The sequence below is a fragment of the Aphelocoma coerulescens genome, chromosome 7 (genome assembly GCF_041296385.1).
Source record: "Aphelocoma coerulescens isolate FSJ_1873_10779 chromosome 7, UR_Acoe_1.0, whole genome shotgun sequence".
In the NCBI taxonomy this organism is placed as follows: domain Eukaryota; kingdom Metazoa; phylum Chordata; class Aves; order Passeriformes; family Corvidae; genus Aphelocoma; species Aphelocoma coerulescens.
This window is the reverse complement of record NC_091021.1, coordinates 19,909,725-19,929,520: the sequence shown is the minus strand read 5'-3', so window position 1 is coordinate 19,929,520 and position 19,796 is coordinate 19,909,725. Positions and strand designations below refer to the sequence as shown.

The window sequence follows — 19,796 nt, the reverse complement described above, 5'->3', positions numbered from 1 at the left end:
TACTATCATATTGACAGGACACAGATCTCTTAGTACAGCCTTTTCCCAAAATAGAGCACTCAGTTTTCTTCAGAGCATGCTTACCTTTTTTTGTAGTGTACCTCTTCAAAGGATTTCTCCATTGCATAAAGAGGGTGTCAGAAATCTAAAAGATTTCATAAATCTAAATCTTATTACAACTGATGTAGCAGGATAACTGGAAAAGAAGCCCACCACACCTGACTGAATAGCAATGCCAACTATCAAATGATCTCTTGCATTGCCCTCCTATGAGGCAAAGGTAAACATAGGCAAAGGCAAAGCCATCATAGTTCATTTCAGTATGTTATTGTCCACTAGTACTTCACCTGCAGAACATTTTTTCTGTTTTTCCCTTTAGTACCCAGATCTGCAGCTGTGTTTAGCACCTTTTTATTGGCTCCAGTTAGGTCACTGGTTTACACTACCCATCTGCCATAGCACTTGCTGATTTAATATAGAAAGAATGAGTGCAAAGAATCAAGGAAAATGCATTTTACTGAATTGCCTTTTTTTTTTTTTGCTTTTCTTCAATGCCCTTTCTGGACCACTCATAACAAGTTTTAATCCTCTTCTCATTGTGCATACTCATAACTTTATCCATACATAATTTGAAGAAAACTGGCTTGGTACAGTGACCACCCTGAAAAGCAGCGTTAAACACATGACCACCCTGGCTCATGACTTCAGCCACTGCCACCTTTCTTAACACTCCAAGGCTGCTGCTTGAGGGTGATCTGTACAGCAGCAGAGTCATGCAAGATCTCTTCAACATGTAGCCCACCTTCTGAAATACTAAATTATATTTATGATTGTCCTCTCCATTTTATACCAAATATAATGCACATAGAATCTTTCTATGCGCTGTGCCTTCAATGACATTTCCTCAAAGCAGTCATTACATCTTGGAGCCCTTGTCCATTTGTCCAACCCAAAGTGTCTAGACTACCGTCTATTAGTTTTGGCAGTCATCCCACAAAAATGAGGGCTGCCCCAGGAGGAAAGTACCTAGCAGCTTAGATCAGTTCTGTTGGTTTTTCCTGACTTTTCATTCCTGTCCTGATTTGTATTCAGTTAATAAAAAATTTTTCCTCTGCTCCTGAATAGTAAAAAAAATGTGACAGCCAGATGCATAATGGCCAATTCAGATATGCAGTGGCTTCTCTCTGCCAGGTTTCAAGTGAAGTGGTAAAAGAAGGTGTCCTGCTTCTACTAAATAAGCCAGAACACATATCCTCCTTGCACATGTGAGAAAACAGGCACAGCTCTGTCACAGTTGTCCTAAGGTGATGGCAGCTGTAGGCACAACATGGCTGCCTCTGAAAATGGGATGATTTGCCAAGCATGACTACCCTACAGTTACTGCTCTACAATGAACATTCTCCTGGCTATTCCGCTTCTTCCTTCTGCATCTCAGTGTCTTATGCCTCCTGCACAAACCCTGGCAGGGTTTTTAAGTGTGTGAAGGTGTTCCAGAAGGCTCAGCCACTCTTCCGCACACAGCACATCACAGGGTAGGAGAAGCAGCTGGAGGTTCCTCACCACATAACACTCTCCCCCAGCACAGTCCCCCACAGTACCTCTGTTCTGAGAATGGAAAGTGAATGGCTCTAAAAGCAGCCCTATTCATAGCAAATCTGCATTTCAGTTTCTTGGGTTCAGCGTACAGATACTGTTTGATTCCTAACTGCTCATTCTGTCACATGCTGGAGGACAGACATAGTTTCCAGTAGATTGCTTACTGCAGTCTCCTAGTCAATAGTATTTCCAGCTTTTTCTGTGGAGAGTTTTATGTCTGGCTAAGCCTCTGTGCTATTTATTTAAGGAGATAATAACATAATTTTATGGCAAAACTGCCAGATTCATGTGCTCATAAGAACTTCCAGATAATGGGAAATTTTAAGCATCCCTATCACATCTTCATGGCCCACTGTGACCTGCCTTTTGCAATCCCTAACAAATTGAGGATCAAATCTCTCTACATCTGATGACCTTGGCAAGCCTTGGTCCAGCTGATAAACAGATTTTTGAAACTTAAGTATTCCAGGATTACGAGACAGTTGATGGTATGTAAACTGTTTTTATAAAAGTACTTCAGACCGCATGTCTCACATCACTGTATTCTGTATACAGCTGTTTTCTCAGGTATTCCAGCTGTTCACCTTTTGTTGACAGAACCATAGAATTCCATTCGAAGTGAGGAATCTGTGGAACAGAATGGTACAAACTGACTTTTAACATTGGTATAAGCCATATACCATCTAAGAGCAAAGAAAAGGCTCTCCAATTCCTGTTGTTCTTCACTTGAAGATATTTACCTTCCAACAGCCTGCTTACTCTAAAACTGAAAGTTCCATTTCTTATTGTAAGATTCTCCTCTACGTAAGTACAGTCAGTCTGCTTCCAAAAAGCAGCATAGTTGCAGAGATATAAAACAGGTTGTGACAACTCCGTTACACCCTCCCATCTTTTAAAACCCCAATTGACAGAAAAATCCCAGGTCACTGTAGTTTGTAATGTTGCAATGGTGTATCAGTAGTATAACATCAGAAAGGATGATTATTCTGTTTAAAAAACCCCAAACAACAAAATTTAAGCTTAAAGAAGGACTCCAGCTAAAATTAGGGCGGTGAGTAAATATACAGGAGCCTCTGCATTCACAAGTCTCCATTTCCCAAATGTTTCAGTGCTGGTGGTGAATTATTTCTGGCCTCTAGTGTTCCCTGTCACAGCACTATCATTGCAACAGACAAACAGCATCCATATCCCATCTGGCAGCTGCCAAAACTGTCTTATCACTCAAGAAGGGTATGTTCAATCTTTTTCTACCATAGAAATCTTAATGAATTGAACTAAAACGCTGATTTCACTTTTTCTCCTTTATGTAGGCTACATTGAGATTGCTAGTTTGCCTGCAGTAACGTCAGACCGGGACCTTTTGACTTCAGTTTTGCTTCACCCTCTTTCAGAGAAGGTGTGAGTTCTATGAAGTCCTTACACCATTTTGAGAACAGCTTGGAATTTCCCCCTAAATACAAAAATTGCTTTCTCCCAGTAGGTGCTTTTAACAATAGAAGTGTCTCTAAATCTGTTGCAAGGAAAAGAAAATGGATCATTTTGTACTGCTGATACAATGCAGAAAGGACCCAAAGTGTTGTGGACTGCTCACCTGAACTACCCGGTACCCCAGCATTTCCAGGTGTCGCTTTTTCACTGCAGGTTCTCCTTTCAGATGACGTGAATAATCTTTGCTAAAAGCTTTTGAATCAAGAAATTCCAAAGCAATTCTGCAAACGGTAAAAATGTGCACTTACTTTCAGGTCCTACCTGAATAGCAAGAAGTGCTATTTCTAGTTCAGTATTGATAGTTGCAGCAAGACTAGATAAACCTGACAATTCTCAGAAAACGAAAATTAAACAACTCCCTGAAATTAGACAAAAACATTTTCCTCCTCTTTATCTAGAGATACTTGAATTCAGAAAAAGCATTTTCTCCCTGCATCTGTTTTTGTTCAAATGGTAAAAACAGCTAACCAGCATTTTCAAGGCTGACATTTGAAGAGGTGGGAGGAAAACAGTATTCCAATCTCATGAAACACATTTCAAGAACCTGTATTGGGTTTGGCTGGGATGGAGGTACTTTTGTTTATATCAGTTCTCTCCCCCATCACACTGCCCGGGAATAAGCCACGCCATGCAAATGAGTGGGAGCAGCTTCAGCTAACCCACCACACCTCAGAAGGCTAAACCTCATTAGACTTTGGAAAAGGAACAGAACATTAGGACATGAGCATCAAAAACTGGGTCTAAACTGGATGTAAACCTGGAAGGGCTAATGTGCAAGAATTCAGCGTACTAACCTTTGAGCTCCTGGTGGCAGAGCCTTTCTCCCTTCATCCTTGATGTCATGTCTCAAGTGTATTGCCCCCACACCATCCAAAAGTATATTCTGAACCATATAGGAAAGAGGCTTTTTATTTACATCCAGGACACACTCAAAATCTGCCAGAAAACACAACAAACCTGTTTACTGACAAAATAAAAGTGAAAGAATTTGATCTGTACAATGTTTACTTCTACCAAAACTGATAGCCATAATTAGAGATACCCAACATTATTTATATTATGAAGACGTTTTTAGAAACTGTATTTTATACAAAAATTTCTTCTTTGCAATACCTTGTGTTATCTTGTGGCCATATGACCAGGAGCTTCTTAATCTGGGTGATAACAGTAATATGAGAAGACTCAGAGTATTAACTTCTCACCTATTTCATAGTAGTATGGTGTAAGAACAGATATTCTTGAGTAATCGCCCCCTCCTAAGATCTCTATCAGCATTCTGTGAATATGCTGTCGCTGTGGATTTATTCGGCTCGTACCTACAAAGACAAAGAATTCATACATCAGAACTTCCACAGCCAAAATTTTGAAAATACTGCTTTGAGAAATTGCATTTTTGACAGCCAGGTTACTGAATTAAATCTTTTCCACAGATCCCGAGTGTTATTCCATCATAATTCAGAGACAAAGTGATCATATTTTAGATAGAAAGTGGCAGGTGCATGCTATTAAGTAAATTTCAAATCCAGACTTTAGATCCCAGGATTTTTATATTCACATACTACAAAAACTTCAGTTTTAGGTTTCACCTGTTGGATTTTGTTTGCTTTTAATCATGTTTAGACACATATTTACTCACCTTGTGTTTATTACAGGCACACCACACTATCTGCCACTTCTTTGTCCATTGCACATTAACACCTTGCTCCATTAAACATCTTCAGTCTAAGAGACAAAGTAGCTGAGTTCTATGGATAGCACAGCAGATCTCCCCATGAGAATTAGTGGAGGAGATACTGTGTTTGCATTAGATGGATTTTCTGAATTGATCACTATTCTGAAAGATCTCAGCTGCTACACTTGATCCCTAGCCTACTTCTCGATCTCTCATCCCTGATGGGTCTCGATTCTTGTGAGGAAGAAGGGAGGATGAAGCTCAAAAGCAGGCAGTAAAAATGTTTACTTTGAAAAATTTAAGTCAAATGTTCAGTCTTGTAAGTGAAGCAGGGAGCAAAATGTCCCATCTCCTCCAGTATAGAATGATCCTCTTCCCACCTTTCCATCCTTCACATCATATACACTGTTTCTGTGTATTTAATTTTTCATTCTTATGAAAAAATATACCATCTCTATTACATTAATTCTCACAAGGAAAACTAGTTTGCTCCCAGTTGCACTACTAAGCAGTTGCACTTTTCAAGAGTGCATGCTCAGCAGAGAGGGATGTGCCTTCTATTGTGTGCTACTGTCGGCATGACAGTTTTAGAAGGATCTAGTATATTGTTACAAAAATAGACTATTACTAGTAACAAGGGCAGTTTTCCCTCTCCTAAATTACTTACTGTTATGAAAGACACGTTGGCAGTATGGCTCATGAAACCAAGGGATGTGAAACTCTGGGCATTCCAGACAGACTGCTCTGTTCAATTTCATGAGGCTTGAGTGGACCCTCTGCTTCACCGTATCAGGCAGGACTGATTTAAAAAAAAAACCAACATAGAAATGTGTGAACTGAAATGTGAAAAAATCCAACAAATTGAACTAAATGGTAACCTCTGAATTTTTACTAGAAATGCAAATATCTGTGTACTATGGCATTTATAAAATTCATGCTGCAGAATCAAAATCTCAAATTCTCAAAATCCCTGAGAAAATAAATGTAAAAAGCCCAGTTCTGCTCAATATTAAGAACAACAGCAAGACAGAAGATAGAAATTGCTTCTATCGTGTAAATTTAATGAAGTAGTTGAGGGCAAAATGGCAAGAGTACATTGATAATGAAAAACTTACAGGTAGAGAGGAATGAAACAGTCAGTCTCTTTTTTAGAGAGAAGAGACAGATAGGATACATTTCTTGCAGACAAAAATTCCTACAGCTTTGTGACTACTTCTAGTAATAAACCCCACAGTCAGGTAATTTTATTTCTAATAAAATTGAAGAATTACTAATACTGAGTGCAATATTGTTTTATATTACTTTCGCTCATCTGCAATACAGGTCTGTACTTTTAAAACAAAGAACAGATTTTTGTTCATTCCTTCCCTTTTAGCACTCAAATTATGACTGTATTATATAGAGGGTGTCTTTCCTGAAAACAGAATCATTTTAAGAGTAATTCTACATCTCAAGTCATATGTAAGCCCACAATTGCATTTTGCGCCAAATGCTACACAATCAAATTTGTCCAAGAGCTAGATAGCTACCTTTAAGTTGAGCATCCAATTTGCTTAGGAAAGAAACATTAAATATCGTAGTTATCAGAACTGGAGGAAAATACCCAGCCATTGCCAAAACATGACCTAGCAGCACCAAGTGATAAGTTTCAAGACGACCTTGAAAAACCAGAGAGAAACCCATATTAACATAGGACAAAGCTGAAAGGATTTGCAATGCCCTTTCCCTGGCCTCCCAAATCGTCTCTCGATTTTCTCTCTTAATGTATTACACAAATCTCTACACACTTCCTCTACAATTTTAACTATTTCTTTGTGATGAATCACAAAATGTATTCTGTTCCCAAATGATGATTCCTTGGGGAACACCATGACAATTCTATCCAATAACAGCACAGTGAATTAATCAGAATTTTCACTTACATTTTACTATGCCAAAAATCCTTTGCTAGTCCCTTATCAACAGTCATTTTTAACAGGTGAAACAAAACCCAAAATTGAATATTTGTCACGGTTTAACCCCAGTAGGCAGAGTATTAGTAGTAACATACTCACTTTTTCTTTGCTTAACAAAAGTGCCATTCTATTCCCATTTTCATTCAGTAAAAATCTTTGTCTATTGCACTTACTCAAGTTAGAAGTAAGATGTTGGATACAACTCTTAAAGAATTCTTCATTGTCAGGAGGGTCATAATTCAAAGAAGAGAAAAGGAAGAGAATAAAATAGATTTCAGACGGGGGAACCTGAAAAAAAAGACATCCTAAATCAAGTCACTGCAAAATATCCTAATATTGCTTTAAAATAAAGAAAATTTTTACAATTAATTCAGAATTTGGAGATTTAAGACTAGATGAACTATTTTCTGATTTTTTTCTTTGGTCAACTTTTCCTGGAGAAAATAATAAAAAAATAAAATGCAGTAATAGGTGAAATTGCAGCCACAACTAAAACTTAGAATTTATTTCATGTAGGTGATCCAAATGTTTCTATACACTTAAAGAACCTTTTAAGAAGGTTTTGCATTAAATGTTCTTAAAGAAACTAGACTGCAGCAGAATAAAATTGAAGATTTATATGAACACCAGATTGAGAATGAGAAAAAAGATAGTAAGAAAAAAAAAGTAATTTTGACCAAATAGACAGGCTATTGGGGAAATCCCCACAATGAGTAATGTTAAAATATCCATCATATGGATACTGATGTGACTATTTATAAATACGTTTTAAAAAAATTAAGATGGTCAAATGTAAAGTTGAATGTAAAGGATTATGGCTGACCTAACACTGAGTGAACAATAAAAAAGAAATGAAAATTCATGAGAAGTGCAAATTTATATACACGGAAGTAAAACAGCTTTAAGTGAGCACAAAAAAGATGATCTCCAAATCAGGTACACTGAAGAAAACTCTTAAAAGCATGTGTGAATTGTGCTCTGAAACACATCAACTACTAACCTGTCCTTTCTTACTGAATAACTCACAGTAGATAGAAAGAAGAACTGTGATACCTTGTCTATATTTGCAACAGTCACAGAAGCTATTCTGTCAAATAATGCAGGACAACGGTGGTCTGATTTTATGAGAAAAAAAGACAAGGGTAATACATTTGCCCATGTTATTTGATCTATCAAGTGTTGACACATGGCCATAGTTTCCTCATTCAGGACTTCTTCAAACCACTCTCCATTCACATGTGTAAGTTCTTCCAACAGAAGATTTAAGTTGTTGGCTTTCTGAAGCCTCTGAAATCCACAGTCATTTAGTTTCTGCAGAAGCTTGGCACATAGCTCAGAACTGTTTTGCCAGTGCAGCTGTCCATGATGATTCCATTTGACAAGAGCTGTAGCAATGCAATTCAAATGATGGAGCCTGCATTGAGGCAGAACTGCTGCTGCTTTGTTTATAATAATTTCATCCACATGGAAAGAAGGAAGCATGGCCAGAACACGAATTATGGCTGCAGTATCAGCAGGTATCACTGTAGATTTTAAACAACTGGAAGAGAGATAGAAATAAATAGTCCATCAGTAGTGACGAAGTGCCAATGTTCAAACAAAACAAAAAAGTTACATGCTTGAAAATTCTAATTTAGAAGTCAAAAGCTGCACAAATATAAAATGAGCAGAATATTAAATGACTTGGCAGAAATCCACACATCTTTTTTTCAGTGAGATTAACTTCTTCCTTTTAATTTATTCAAAACTGAAGAAAGGGAAGAAGACAATGAGCAGCTCAGTCAGCTGGTGGGACTCCAACTGTTACTGATAAACAACAGAAGTTCTTAGTAAGGTCAGAAGGTCCACATTTGTCAAGGGTATCTGTGGGTTTATGGGCCTGGTTAATTTCTGTGATTTCTGTCCTAGGGAGCAGAAGGTTTTGAGGTGCCTGAGGAACATGAAGACATCATCCACAAAAAAAACCATACAGCCAAAGCACTACATTCCTATAGAGGCTGAGCAAGGGAAGCAAGATCTCTGGCAACTTTCTGTTGCAACGGTACAAGCCTAAGAAGTAACTGGACAGTTCTTCAATCAAAAGAGTACTTCTGTGTCACACTTTCACTTGTCCCAACCAAGGCATTCTTACTGTCTCTTTTTCATTACTTCTTCTGTCAAACATCAAATACAATATTAATACCTACCCATCCTATCAAATACCAATCAAAATTTATTGTCATTTCAACATCATTATAGTACAGTAGTCTAAGGAAAAAGGGGAAAAAATTATTTTTAAAAGATATCTATTAGCAGATACTGTTGGGTCTATAGTCAAGACAACATCTACTCGCTATCCTCTGATTTACATGTTTAATAGACAAATAATTGTAACAGTTTGTTACTTCTTCATATTTATGGAAACAAAACACTAACATCTTAGCTTGCTAATTAATACCTTAAGTAGAGAACTGTTTAAAACCTAAATAGCTACATTTCCAAGAATACACACTTACCCTAATAGTAACGTTTTTAATTTGGCAAACAGCTCCAGATCCTGGCAATGCAACACCACCAAGTACTGTGTTAACTTTACCAGCTGTAATACATGATAGCTATCCAAGTGTTTGTGCAGAACAGAAGCCATTCTGAATACAAAGAGGAAAAGATTACATGGTATTAAGCTAATACAAAGGATAACGCAAACCCCAACATCCCACATGAAAAGGGGGGTCCTGTGGTGCGCAGTACCTATGTGAAGGGTTTCACACACATGCACTCCTCTCCACACCGATTTTGACACTATTCCACTTAAGATAGAGCAGCCTCTCTCCACTTACTGACCAAATTACAAAATTAAAGCCCTCATCACAACACATCAGCTAATTCACACTACTAACTTCTGTTGCAGATTTCACAATCAGTTAAATTTAGAGTGGACCAAGAACACAATAAACTAGAATAGCATCACCAGCTTCCACACCACCACACTCACTTATGAAACAATGGTTGCTACAGCTGTGTTGGTCTAAAGCTGCAAAGAGAGGGATAGATTTGTAGGGAAAGATAACACCTTAAGACCTTCTTAAGGTCTTAGGACAGAGACGCTTACGACAGTGACTCTTCTTGAGACTCAAAAAGAAAAGACATTAATTCACCTGATCTTCCTTTTAGTATCCCTTTGCTCCACAGGAAACAAGTATGTCCTTTTTCTTTCAAGGATCTATTTGATTCATACAACTACCTTCGATCCAGTAATTGCTCACAACCTGCACTTAACTCTGCTGCATCTCTGACATATCTAATGCTACATCTTCTGTGCCCAAAACATCAACTTCTTTTCCATTCACTGTATGACAGACACTACCTCTCCCTACAAACAGTGTTCAGTTCAAAACTGCAGAAAATGTGGCCCAGGTTCTTAAAAACACAAGCTTTAATAGTCCAAAATAGGACACAACGACTTTTGAACAAACAATTCACCAAAGTAACAGGATGTCCAAGACAGGACATGTTCTCTGCAACTTACTACATTTCATTTGCAGTCTCATGAGTTTACAGTAATTGTTAAAGGCTAAGTTTACTGCAATAGGATCACATATTTGTAAATTAGACAGATACTCTCTGACAGTAACTTGGTAAGGGTGAAATGCCTTTCTTTGAAATTCCTAAATTGCCTCAATTACTTCTGGGTCAAGCTGCAATATTCTAAAATCTGTAATAGCCAATTATTTATGGTGTATAGCATTTGTGTACGAGAGATGCACCTGCCACCTCTAACTTACTGGATATGTCATAGTTTTCCACACTAAATGGAAGTTTACCTAGAGAATACAACTTCTTAGTATCAAAAAAATTACTTTTTGAGTAGATGAGAATTTCTGCATTTCATTTTCTGCATCGTCCTCAGTATCATCAGTACTTGGTGACTGCTAAATTCCTCTGCCATGTGTGCTGCAGTTCCTAGCAACCTAAAGAGGAAAAGACATATTTTCCAATGAAAAACAATTGAAAATCTCTGGCAAAGATTGCAGCCATTTTCTTTACATATGAGGAAAAGAACCAAAGACCACTTCTGGACAAAAAAGTTCTCCCAAACTAGAGACTTTCATTCTGTGGACTTTTCTTCTGAACAGTTGGTGTGTATAGCACAGATGAAGGGGTGTGTGTTGGATCAGTGCATATTGTTCTGATGTTAGAAACCAGCAAGTCTGACAATTCTAAAAGTAGACAAGAAGCAGAGAAGGTAATCAAAGACACTAAACAATTAATGATCAATCAGCAAGCTACAGATAACAGAATCAAACATGAACTGAACTGGTTCTGCTGTAATTAAAGCCAGTGTATATCACAAACAAAATATTTTTTTTAAAAATCTAGGAAAAGCTTTTGTGACTAAATCAGCTATGGCAAAACCAACACAGGCTTGCAGTATATCCAAATCTCTGAATAAAGGAAATGTTCATGAAGAGAAGTATGAAAATATGACTTGTTGTAATTAATACAGAAAATTCTGCCTAAAACTGCAGGCTTTGAGAGACCCATGAGTAATACAACCCCCAAACAGGATTTTGTGGCACAAGAAAAACAAGCAGAGAAAAAAAACATCTGTCATACAATACTATGCTCTAAATAAATGCTGAAGTGTTCCCTGATGATGATCTTTCTTAAAAAATAGGATGTCAGCAATCTGGTATAGGACAAGACTCAGGCTTTTACAACTACTGACAGTCTTAAAAAGGAAAAAGCAACAAATATCACTGCATATATTTCTCAGGAGAAAGACAGAAAGGTTTTTACCTACCATCCAGTGTGAAAGGAAGGCTGTAGTCTAACAGACAGAGCTACAGGATGGCCTTGCATAACAGCATTCACACAGCCCTTGATTGATGGATCTGATTCAACTTTATAAAAAACCAAACTGCTTTGACACTGTTTCCATTATGAAATGATCCACTGCTACAACATTACAACCAGGAAACCTAAGGCTCAGCTCACAGATGGACTCAGAAATTCTTCCAAACACCAGTAAATTTTTAATTTCTGTGCAAGAATACATATGTCATAAATAAGACAAAATCATGAATAAACTTACCTTTCTCTAACCTTGGATCCTGCCATAGGCCCAAGAGCAAAAAACAATTTTGCAAAGCTTTCAGGATCATAATAATCATCTATAGTTTCGGACAGCAGCTGTTTAGCAATCAAGCGGAATTCAGCATTGTCAAAACCCAGCTGCTCATACAGTCCAAAAATATGACTAATACTGTGTATATCAAGATGGGAGGCACTTTCAAGGAAAATCCTGTTGCATTTTTCTAGCAACGGATGATATCTCAGTCTAACATTTTGGAGAAACTGTAGTGTTCTTCTGGCATAGCTGAAGTGGACTTCATTCTTTTCTTCTAAGAGCTGTTCAGCCTTGTGTAGTAATCGATCTCGAAAACTCTCTGTGATAACATCAGATATGCTGATCATCAAAACTGACAAAATCCTAAGAAATTCAAAAGATTTTACATTGACACATTGAACACAGTAAGCAATACCTTTTAGATTTCTTAAATGAAGTGCACAAAGAAAGGAATGGTAGTTGAGGTGTTGTTTCTCTGCAAAAAAGAATTTTAAATCTAATGCAGAAAAAATGGACGAGCAAAAACTATTTAGCCTACTAAAGTAAAAACTCTGCTTTCAGTGAACTTCTGAAATGATTCGGATTTTTCAGCCATCCCTTACAAAGTTATGCATGATAAAAACATTTGCCTAAGGCGAGACCCTGATTTGCCTGATTTGTATTTGCAAAAGTATCTTTTATGTTCAACAGACACTAAAGAAGCCCAAACAATTCACCAGTGACATAATGGGGAGAAGAGTCATTGTCACTCCTAAAGAAAGAATCCCTTCCTAAGGGAATAAAACTTATGATCCCAGAGAAAGTGATTTCAGTAAAGAAATGCAGTCCTATTCAAGGAGTTTCATAAGCAAGCTCCTCACATCCGCAAAAATAAGTGTTGGGACTGCTGGTGCTATATAAAGAAGAAAAAAGAAAGAGAAGCTTTGCTGTAATAGCCCCAGGGCAACAGAAGAAAGAAAAAAGGAGCCTGGTCTTCTTTTGACTAGGGCTATGTCTTAAGTAGTTTAAACATGAGGGTAATGTGCTAGACATGCTAGCAAGAGAATTTACTAATTCAATTTGACCAGAAAAACAATGCTCTGAAGATAAATACACACAACATTGCTTTAAAACCCCTTATTGCTGCTAACAAAGCCATGTCATAGCAGAGAAACTATCAATGTCAAGAGAGAAAAAAGGGAGAAAAGCATCTTCTGGTGAGTCAACAGCCTCTTAATTATCAAAAATGTCCATGTTTAGAATCAGGATAAAGCTGATGCTAAATATCTGCTTTAAGTAGAACAGTGGAAATTAATTAAATCTTTATAACCCATCTAAGCAATCAAGCAATAGTTTTAATTGTTTAGATTGGTTATAAGGAAATTCTTCATAAAGTCACTGGGAAAATGCATTCACTTGTCAATCAATGCACAAATACAAAACGTTTCTTTCCCACAACCCCCCAAGTGAAGAAAGCAACATCCAGTTGAGAAAAAGGGAAAGTATTCAGCAAAGACAGACCAGTTATTGCAACATATTGCTGCTTCTGCTTCTTAGCTTCACTCTGACACTTACCTTATATCCTGTATAGAATCCAGTTTCATGTCCACAACATGAGCTACTTGGCCAATTATGGGACTGAAGTGCCTGTGTTGCTTGTATAAGCACAGAGCAAATTTAGACAGAGCTGGCAAACTAAGCCTGACAAGACATTAAAGACAGTCAGTTTATTATAATTACATAAAAAACAAGTTTATAGCCAAATTAAAAAACAAGGAAACAAAGTATCTAAGCAAAACACCTAGGTGTTTAGTATTAAAGCATGTTGTGTATATGAGTTCTACAACAATTAGTTGTCCTTCACTTAACCAGATCAGCCTAAGAAATCTATATTGTAAGAGTATATTCTCAAGTAATTATGTCAAATAGATAAAATGATGGTGAGTGATTTATTACTTCATTTTATTTTTCAAGATACAGTGTATTTATTTATTTGTCAAGATACTCCACATATTAAGAAGAGGCAAATCTGTGCTGGTGCCAAGACTGACACTAGGTTCTGCCATTATCCCAAGATTAAAGAATGAAAACTACAATATCCCCAAAAAAATAAAAATCAAAAGAAGACCACAAAACACAATAACAAAATACACAAAGGGAAAATGTTGCTGTTTAAATACAAAATGTTTTTGCTAACATTGAGATAAGCATGGTTCTAATAACCATTCAAGACCTGGACAGCAAGCACTGAGATAAAATTGTAAATATGAAAACCTACAATTTCCTTCAAACACAAAAATCTACACAGACAATGTATTTCAAAATCTCAAATGTTGGACCCTGTTGCAGTATCTGAATCTCTCAAGCATTTGTGTACCAAAGTCTGTATATATAATTTTCAAAACCTTGAAATATACAACATTTAAAATACTCATATTATGTTTTAAACATAAATACTCTTTGAGAACTCTTGCGTAACCTCTCATGAAGCAAACAATGTTTGCAACTTATACCTTTCACAAAGCACAGCATTACAATACTTGCCTTTCTAATCTTTTCCATGCTTCTGTTACAAGCACTTTTGCTAGAGAAATGTGGTCTTCAACATTAAGCCTTCAAAAGAAAGACAATACTTTGAAGTTTGCTTCAATAAAGAAATGAGACATATGTCCTTTCATTATTTATCATAATGTTTTACTTTTCTATCGCTCCCTCCATTCAAACAGACTATAAACATTTGTGAGTGAATAATCAAAATTCATAATAATCATAAAACATATTTACTGGGACTGCAAAACAGATCCATTCTGCCTGCATCTCCAAAATAAAGGCACAGGACATTATGCCATATCTGTCACATAGTCAAGAGTACAGAAGCTGTGGCAGGGCAGTCTCATCACAGTCTCCTTACAGGATAGCTCTAAATTCCTAGTCAAAAGTAGTCAAAATTCCTTCTCTTTTTATTATCAAATAGAAAATGTATTTAATGCTCTTTACCTCAGGATACTATATAAGGTGTCCACTATGACCTCATCTTCCATGTGTTCCACCTTGTTTTCCGCCAAAATGCAAAGGGTAAGAAACTGGGAGTGATTTCTTACATAGTCACTAGTCCTTAAGAGAAAAGGCCTCTTCTTTTGCAATTGCCACAGCATGTTCAACGCAACTCCCACATGCTTTTCAGAAAGTCTGGCCTTGTTCCTTCCAACAAGGCTGAACACTTCATCTTCATGGGTGCAGCCATTTATCTGGCTCAGAAGCAGATCACTACACAGAGTCCGAGCTTGGTAACGTCTCAGTGTAAACAAGCAAACCTGCCTCAAACAAAGCATTTTACTATGCCTACCAGCTATCTTTAAAGTGTCCAGAAAGGTTCTTCTTTCTCTTTTCACAGTAAACCATGCTGTTACAAACAAGGAACTCAAATATTTGAAAAACAGAAGACCATTCTTCTTTGATCCTGTATGGTCACTGTATTAAGAAGTCGATTCTGAGGTACCTGTAATGAGACAGTATCAAAGCACTTAATTTCAGTCACAACAACTAGGTAAAAATCAGTGTCTCTACATTATGATGTTCTAAGTAAGGTAAACTTAAGAAGAATCTACAGCCTGGACTCTTCTCACAGAAAAGCTCCTGACAACAAACACTGACATGGTATTAGGAAGTACTATGAAGTTAGTCCACTTGGTAAGTTTTCAGATTTAGAAAACTGCCTTTAAAGGGCACATGTGCTATCATGCTACTACTGAGAAGGAAAAGCTGAACTTTTTAACATGCCAGCACTGCATGACTAAGTGAGGCTTACTCTCACTAGGCCATAATCCCAAACTGGGGTCCAGGAACTGCCAGAAAATACAACTATTGGTGGCAAAATGAAGTGAGATGGCTTCTAGTTGAGAAGGTTTGTCACCTTTGTATTACAGGATATTGATCAGACACATGCCATCAGCTGAAATTGCCATTGCACTAAAGAAAAGCAACCTCAATCCCAAATTATAATGGAAGCCAGAGCCTGATCTACTGAAATTTATTAAGTATTCATTTGTTTTCTTAGAATATGCCCCAATTTGTACACAGTGCTAACAACTACGTATTCTACAACCTACACAATTGGTTCCAAGCTAGAGAACACAAACCACTAGTGATACAGGTCACAGTACACCAAAAAAGCCTCATCAAATTCCCTCAACTCAGAGATCGTGGAAAAGTCTAGAAGTCTTGCTTTAGAAGAGATAATCATCAACTAAAATTATCAATATGTTCAGCAAACTTGAATGCTCTTCAACTGTACACATGATTCCAACATTATCAAGGTGATGGCAGCAGATCCGTTGAGGAAGAAAAAAACCTTATTTGTGCAGCCTGTGCAAGGTACTGAAATTATTCCAGAAAGCTGGATATAGATGGATTTCTTCTGATGTCTATACAATCCTCTTCAGAAAATAAAAAGCCATATAGTATATTGTACTACACTGCTGTCACTAACATTGGGGCAGCTAAACAAGGAAAGCTAAAATGAAATCATTTTAATTTATGATCTGCTAGAATAAGAAATGTTTTCTTTCCTACGAAAAATGAAAGAATACAAAAAAAGGGTACAAATTTTTCACACGTATTAAATACCTTCTTATAATAATGATTTGCTTTATACTACCTTTTCAGATATTGCTTTTATTTGTTCTATGTGGTAGTTGCATTTAGAAAGAATTTACTTCCCACAGTAATGGCAAACTAAGCTGCAAGAAGTCAGGATAAAGTAGATACTTGAAGAAAATATAAAAACCTTCAGGCTCAAGCAATTTCCTGTAAATCCAGGTGACACATCCTTTCCCCTTCTCATGCTGCAATGGACCTTGTATCCCCTATCCTACTGATGGGGAACCAGGATCTCTACCTGAAACAGTTGTGGGAAGCTTTCAAATATTTCTCTATTCCATTGAGCAGATTTACCACAAACTTTTATACAATTTTAAATCATAGTTAATTCCAACATCTTTCAAAAAGTTCATCAATAGAAAACATTCGATATTTTCAAACATCCAAATACATAAAGCTAGGGAATTTAGATCTACTTAAAGAACTGTTTCTAAGGTGTTCTACTTACCATGCAAAATACACACTAGAAGGACAAGAAAGTCTTTAAAATTATTTTCTATCGATTGAAACACATAAGCACTTTCAAGGCTGTATTAAAAAACACAGTGAGCCAGGAAGTCTCCCAAAAAGGAGAAAATGTGGACACTCACTACTCCCCAAGTACAAGAACTATTAGAGATTTAAGTAACTAAGCCTTAAGAGAGCTGCTTATGCAGTACAGGGTGTTTCTGCCCTGCCTGCCAGAGTCGCCTCGGCTCCCGTAAGCACAGCCGCGGACCTGTCCCCAGGTATGCTGGTACCTGTCCCCGGGTACCAGAGCTGGCCGCGCTGCGGTCCTGCGCCCCGCACCGCCGCCAGCCCGCCCGCTCCGTCACCGCGGGGGGCTCTGGCCCAGAAGTGCCCCAGAAAAAGCGTGGGAAAGGGCGGAGCCTCCGCAGGAGGGGCGAGACCCGCGGCGCCACAGACTCGATTCCCGCCTCCGCTGAGGGGCGCTCCCTGCGCGCCTGCGGCACCGAGCGGGCGGGAGGCACCGAGCGGCCGAGAGGCACCGAGCGGGCGGGAGGCACCGAGCGGGCGGGAGGCACCGAGGGGGCGGGAGGCACCGAGCGGCCGGGAGGCACCGAGCGGCCGGGAGGCACCGAGCGGGCGGGAGGCACCGAGCGGCCGAGAGGCACCGAGCGGGCGGGAGGCACCGAGCGGGCGGGAGGCACCGAGCGGCCGAGAGGCACCGAGGGGGCGGGAGGCACCGAGCGGCCGAGAGGCACCGAGCGGCCGAAAGGCACCGAGCGGGCGGACACGGCCCAGCTGCCGGCCGGGCGCGGGGCGGCAGCGGCTGCGAGGGCTGGCTTCAGAGAGGGCTCGTCACACGGCAAACTCCACCACCCGGCGGGGTTAAACAAGAAAGCAAAGGAGCCCGTGTCAGCTCCGGAGAACACAATCCGAGAAGCTCTCAGTTTACCTTTGCACAGGACCCTTCCTGCATTCGAGCCACGGACAGAGACTGCTCACTCCAAACGCGCCCGGCTGCAGCCCCTGCACTCCACGTGCCTCTGCACGGTCATTGGCGGTGCGCATGCCCCGAGGCAGAGCAGTTCCCATGAGCTGAGGCGTCAGGAAGCGTAGGGAGAAAGGGAAAAGGCTAGCCAGTTAAGATTTTCCAAAGGAAATAAAAATAATAATTAAAAAGGTCCAAAGTCATACCGATTATTGCACATTAAATAAAGCAACGTTTTTATAATTTATTCTGAGGGAAGGGAAAAGTCTTCCCTGCCTAGGAAAAGCACAAAGGGACTGAAGTCGGAAGGGTGAAGTTGAAGAGTTAGGCTTTGTTGTACTGGAATTAATGTTATTTTATTTTACAATTTTTTTAATGCTTCGCAACAAAAATAAATTTAAAATGAATGGCTTTTGGGAGAATAATATATGTTGCAACAAGTACGTTGCTTATGTTGAATATGCATAGCTCCAAGTCATCTTTCTGGACCTTTTCTCACCACCACTGATAGCAGCAAAGACATTTAGAAAGAATGATAACAATCTCAGATTGCTCTACATTCTATCCGAAAGCCAGAACCAGGACTATTACCGTGACCAATTCTGACCAACTGTGTTGCAGTTGTCTATCAAATGTTTGGGGTTTTTACTTTTTGTCTGTCACCTCCTAATATACTGGATGCTTATGCATACGGAACTCACTCAAACTAATAGAACAGACCCTATGTTGTTTATTACAGGTCTGTGGTGTTTTAGAAAAACATGTATTTTTTTAACTGGATTAGTTACAATTTTTGTAATTGGAACAAGTTCTGTATCCTCTGATAACAAATTCCAGATCACCCCAGTTACAGTTTACACAGGCATGCAAGTACCAGAGCAAGACCCAAACCCACAAAGGGTGGCACTTAAGGTACCTCTTTCAAGAATGTTAGGCCTTGTGCAAATTCACATAACAATTCCAAGGCATCTGAGAGGAAAACTGTAGACAAAAAAATCCATATGCATATGAAGGAGACTTCTGTAAATCATACAGATTTTTCATTTAGAAGATGCTGAACTTTTCACTTTTGACTTGTGAAGTACATTTGGATAAAATAAAACAATGCCTAAACCAAATTTAAATGCTAGATAAAATTATGTTAAATTTTAAATTGGACACATGGGGGGAAAAAGCAAGACTCAACAAAGCATGCTGAGCTGAAGCCAGTGCTGATTTACTGAACAGATGTTCACTCACCAGCTTCTTCAAGATTTCAGAACTCACAGGTGGCAGTTTCACATTCTAAAATTTTTCTTCCAGAAAACCCTAAGGAGATCATTGGGTTTTTTGCTTCTAACAAACTTTTCAAGAGCCGGTCATGGAACTTCCATTATTTCCATTATGTATGTGATTACTGACCCAAATGCCTACTTGTTTGAATTAAAACCCATCAGAGGAGGTACATACTTCAGTGCCAGTCTTAATTAATTTTGAAGGTGCTCACAACTTTATGCATTGTCATAAACTTTCATGTCCTTAGTTTTTAAGACAAATTAACTTTGAATTGCAATACACACATACGGGATACTATTACGAGATACTTTTTTTTGCACAGTTGGCCTAAATTCCCGTTTTAATTCCTTCCAAGCCCTAGCGAGGTGTACTGCTGGAGGAACCCTGAGAGCTTCCAGCACCGTGCAGGACGGTTTATTTACCGACCCTTGGCCACTTGGCGGGCTCGTCGCTAATGCACCCGCCGCTGTCGCGCCGGCGGGGAAGACCAGCACTATTCTCGAGCACGCTTGGCTAGAAAGGGCCCGTGTACCTGCCGCACTTCGGCCACACCGCTCCTTCCCGCGCCGCACCCGCCCGGGCCTGGGGCAGCGCGAGGGGCGGAGCGCCGCTGACGAGCTCGAGGAG

The 19,796-nt window shown here is 38.9% G+C and overlaps 1 protein-coding gene across 4 annotated transcripts; it reads right to left on the bottom strand.

The window, feature by feature from the left end:
• Positions 1-33: 33 nt before the first annotated feature.
• On the bottom strand, positions 34-19,754 carry FASTKD1 (FAST kinase domains 1). Of its 4 annotated transcripts, XM_069020707.1 has the most exons (17): positions 19,702-19,754; positions 19,134-19,202; positions 17,859-18,001; positions 14,798-15,299; positions 14,345-14,413; positions 13,376-13,501; positions 11,786-12,184; positions 10,551-10,661; positions 9,207-9,338; positions 7,765-8,251; positions 6,885-6,999; positions 6,286-6,414; positions 5,424-5,555; positions 4,287-4,400; positions 3,879-4,020; positions 3,188-3,305; positions 34-2,223 (listed from the first exon to the last, which is right to left on the bottom strand). In XM_069020707.1, exons 4-17 carry the CDS (start codon positions 15,130-15,132, stop codon positions 2,113-2,115), a joined length of 2,520 nt encoding a protein of 839 aa, XP_068876808.1. In that variant the 5' UTR covers positions 15,133-15,299; positions 17,859-18,001; positions 19,134-19,202; positions 19,702-19,754; the 3' UTR covers positions 34-2,112. The 4 variants fall into 4 exon arrangements, with proteins under 4 accessions (XP_068876808.1, XP_068876807.1, XP_068876810.1 ...); XM_069020706.1 differs by lacking the exons at positions 17,859-18,001; positions 19,134-19,202; positions 19,702-19,754 and adding an exon at positions 16,908-17,313; XM_069020709.1 differs by lacking the exons at positions 6,286-6,414; positions 19,134-19,202; positions 19,702-19,754 and having other exon boundaries at positions 17,859-19,016.
• Between the last annotated feature and the right edge of the window lie 42 nt (positions 19,755-19,796).

What these genes read in the sequence shown, in the direction of transcription:
- FASTKD1 (XM_069020707.1), bottom strand. Translation starts at nt 15,132, where the DNA reads ATGCTTTGTTTGAGGCAGGTTTGCTTGTTTACACTGAGACGTTACCAA. An exon ending in ACCATACTACTATGAAATAG is followed by an intron (nt 4,021 to 4,286) that starts GTGAGAAGTTAA and finishes GTTTTCTGGCAG; the next exon opens with ATTTTGAGTGTGTCCTGGAT. An exon ending in TGGGGTACCGGGTAGTTCAG is followed by an intron (nt 2,224 to 3,187) that starts GTGAGCAGTCCA and finishes TCTGTTCCACAG; the next exon opens with ATTCCTCACTTCGAATGGAA.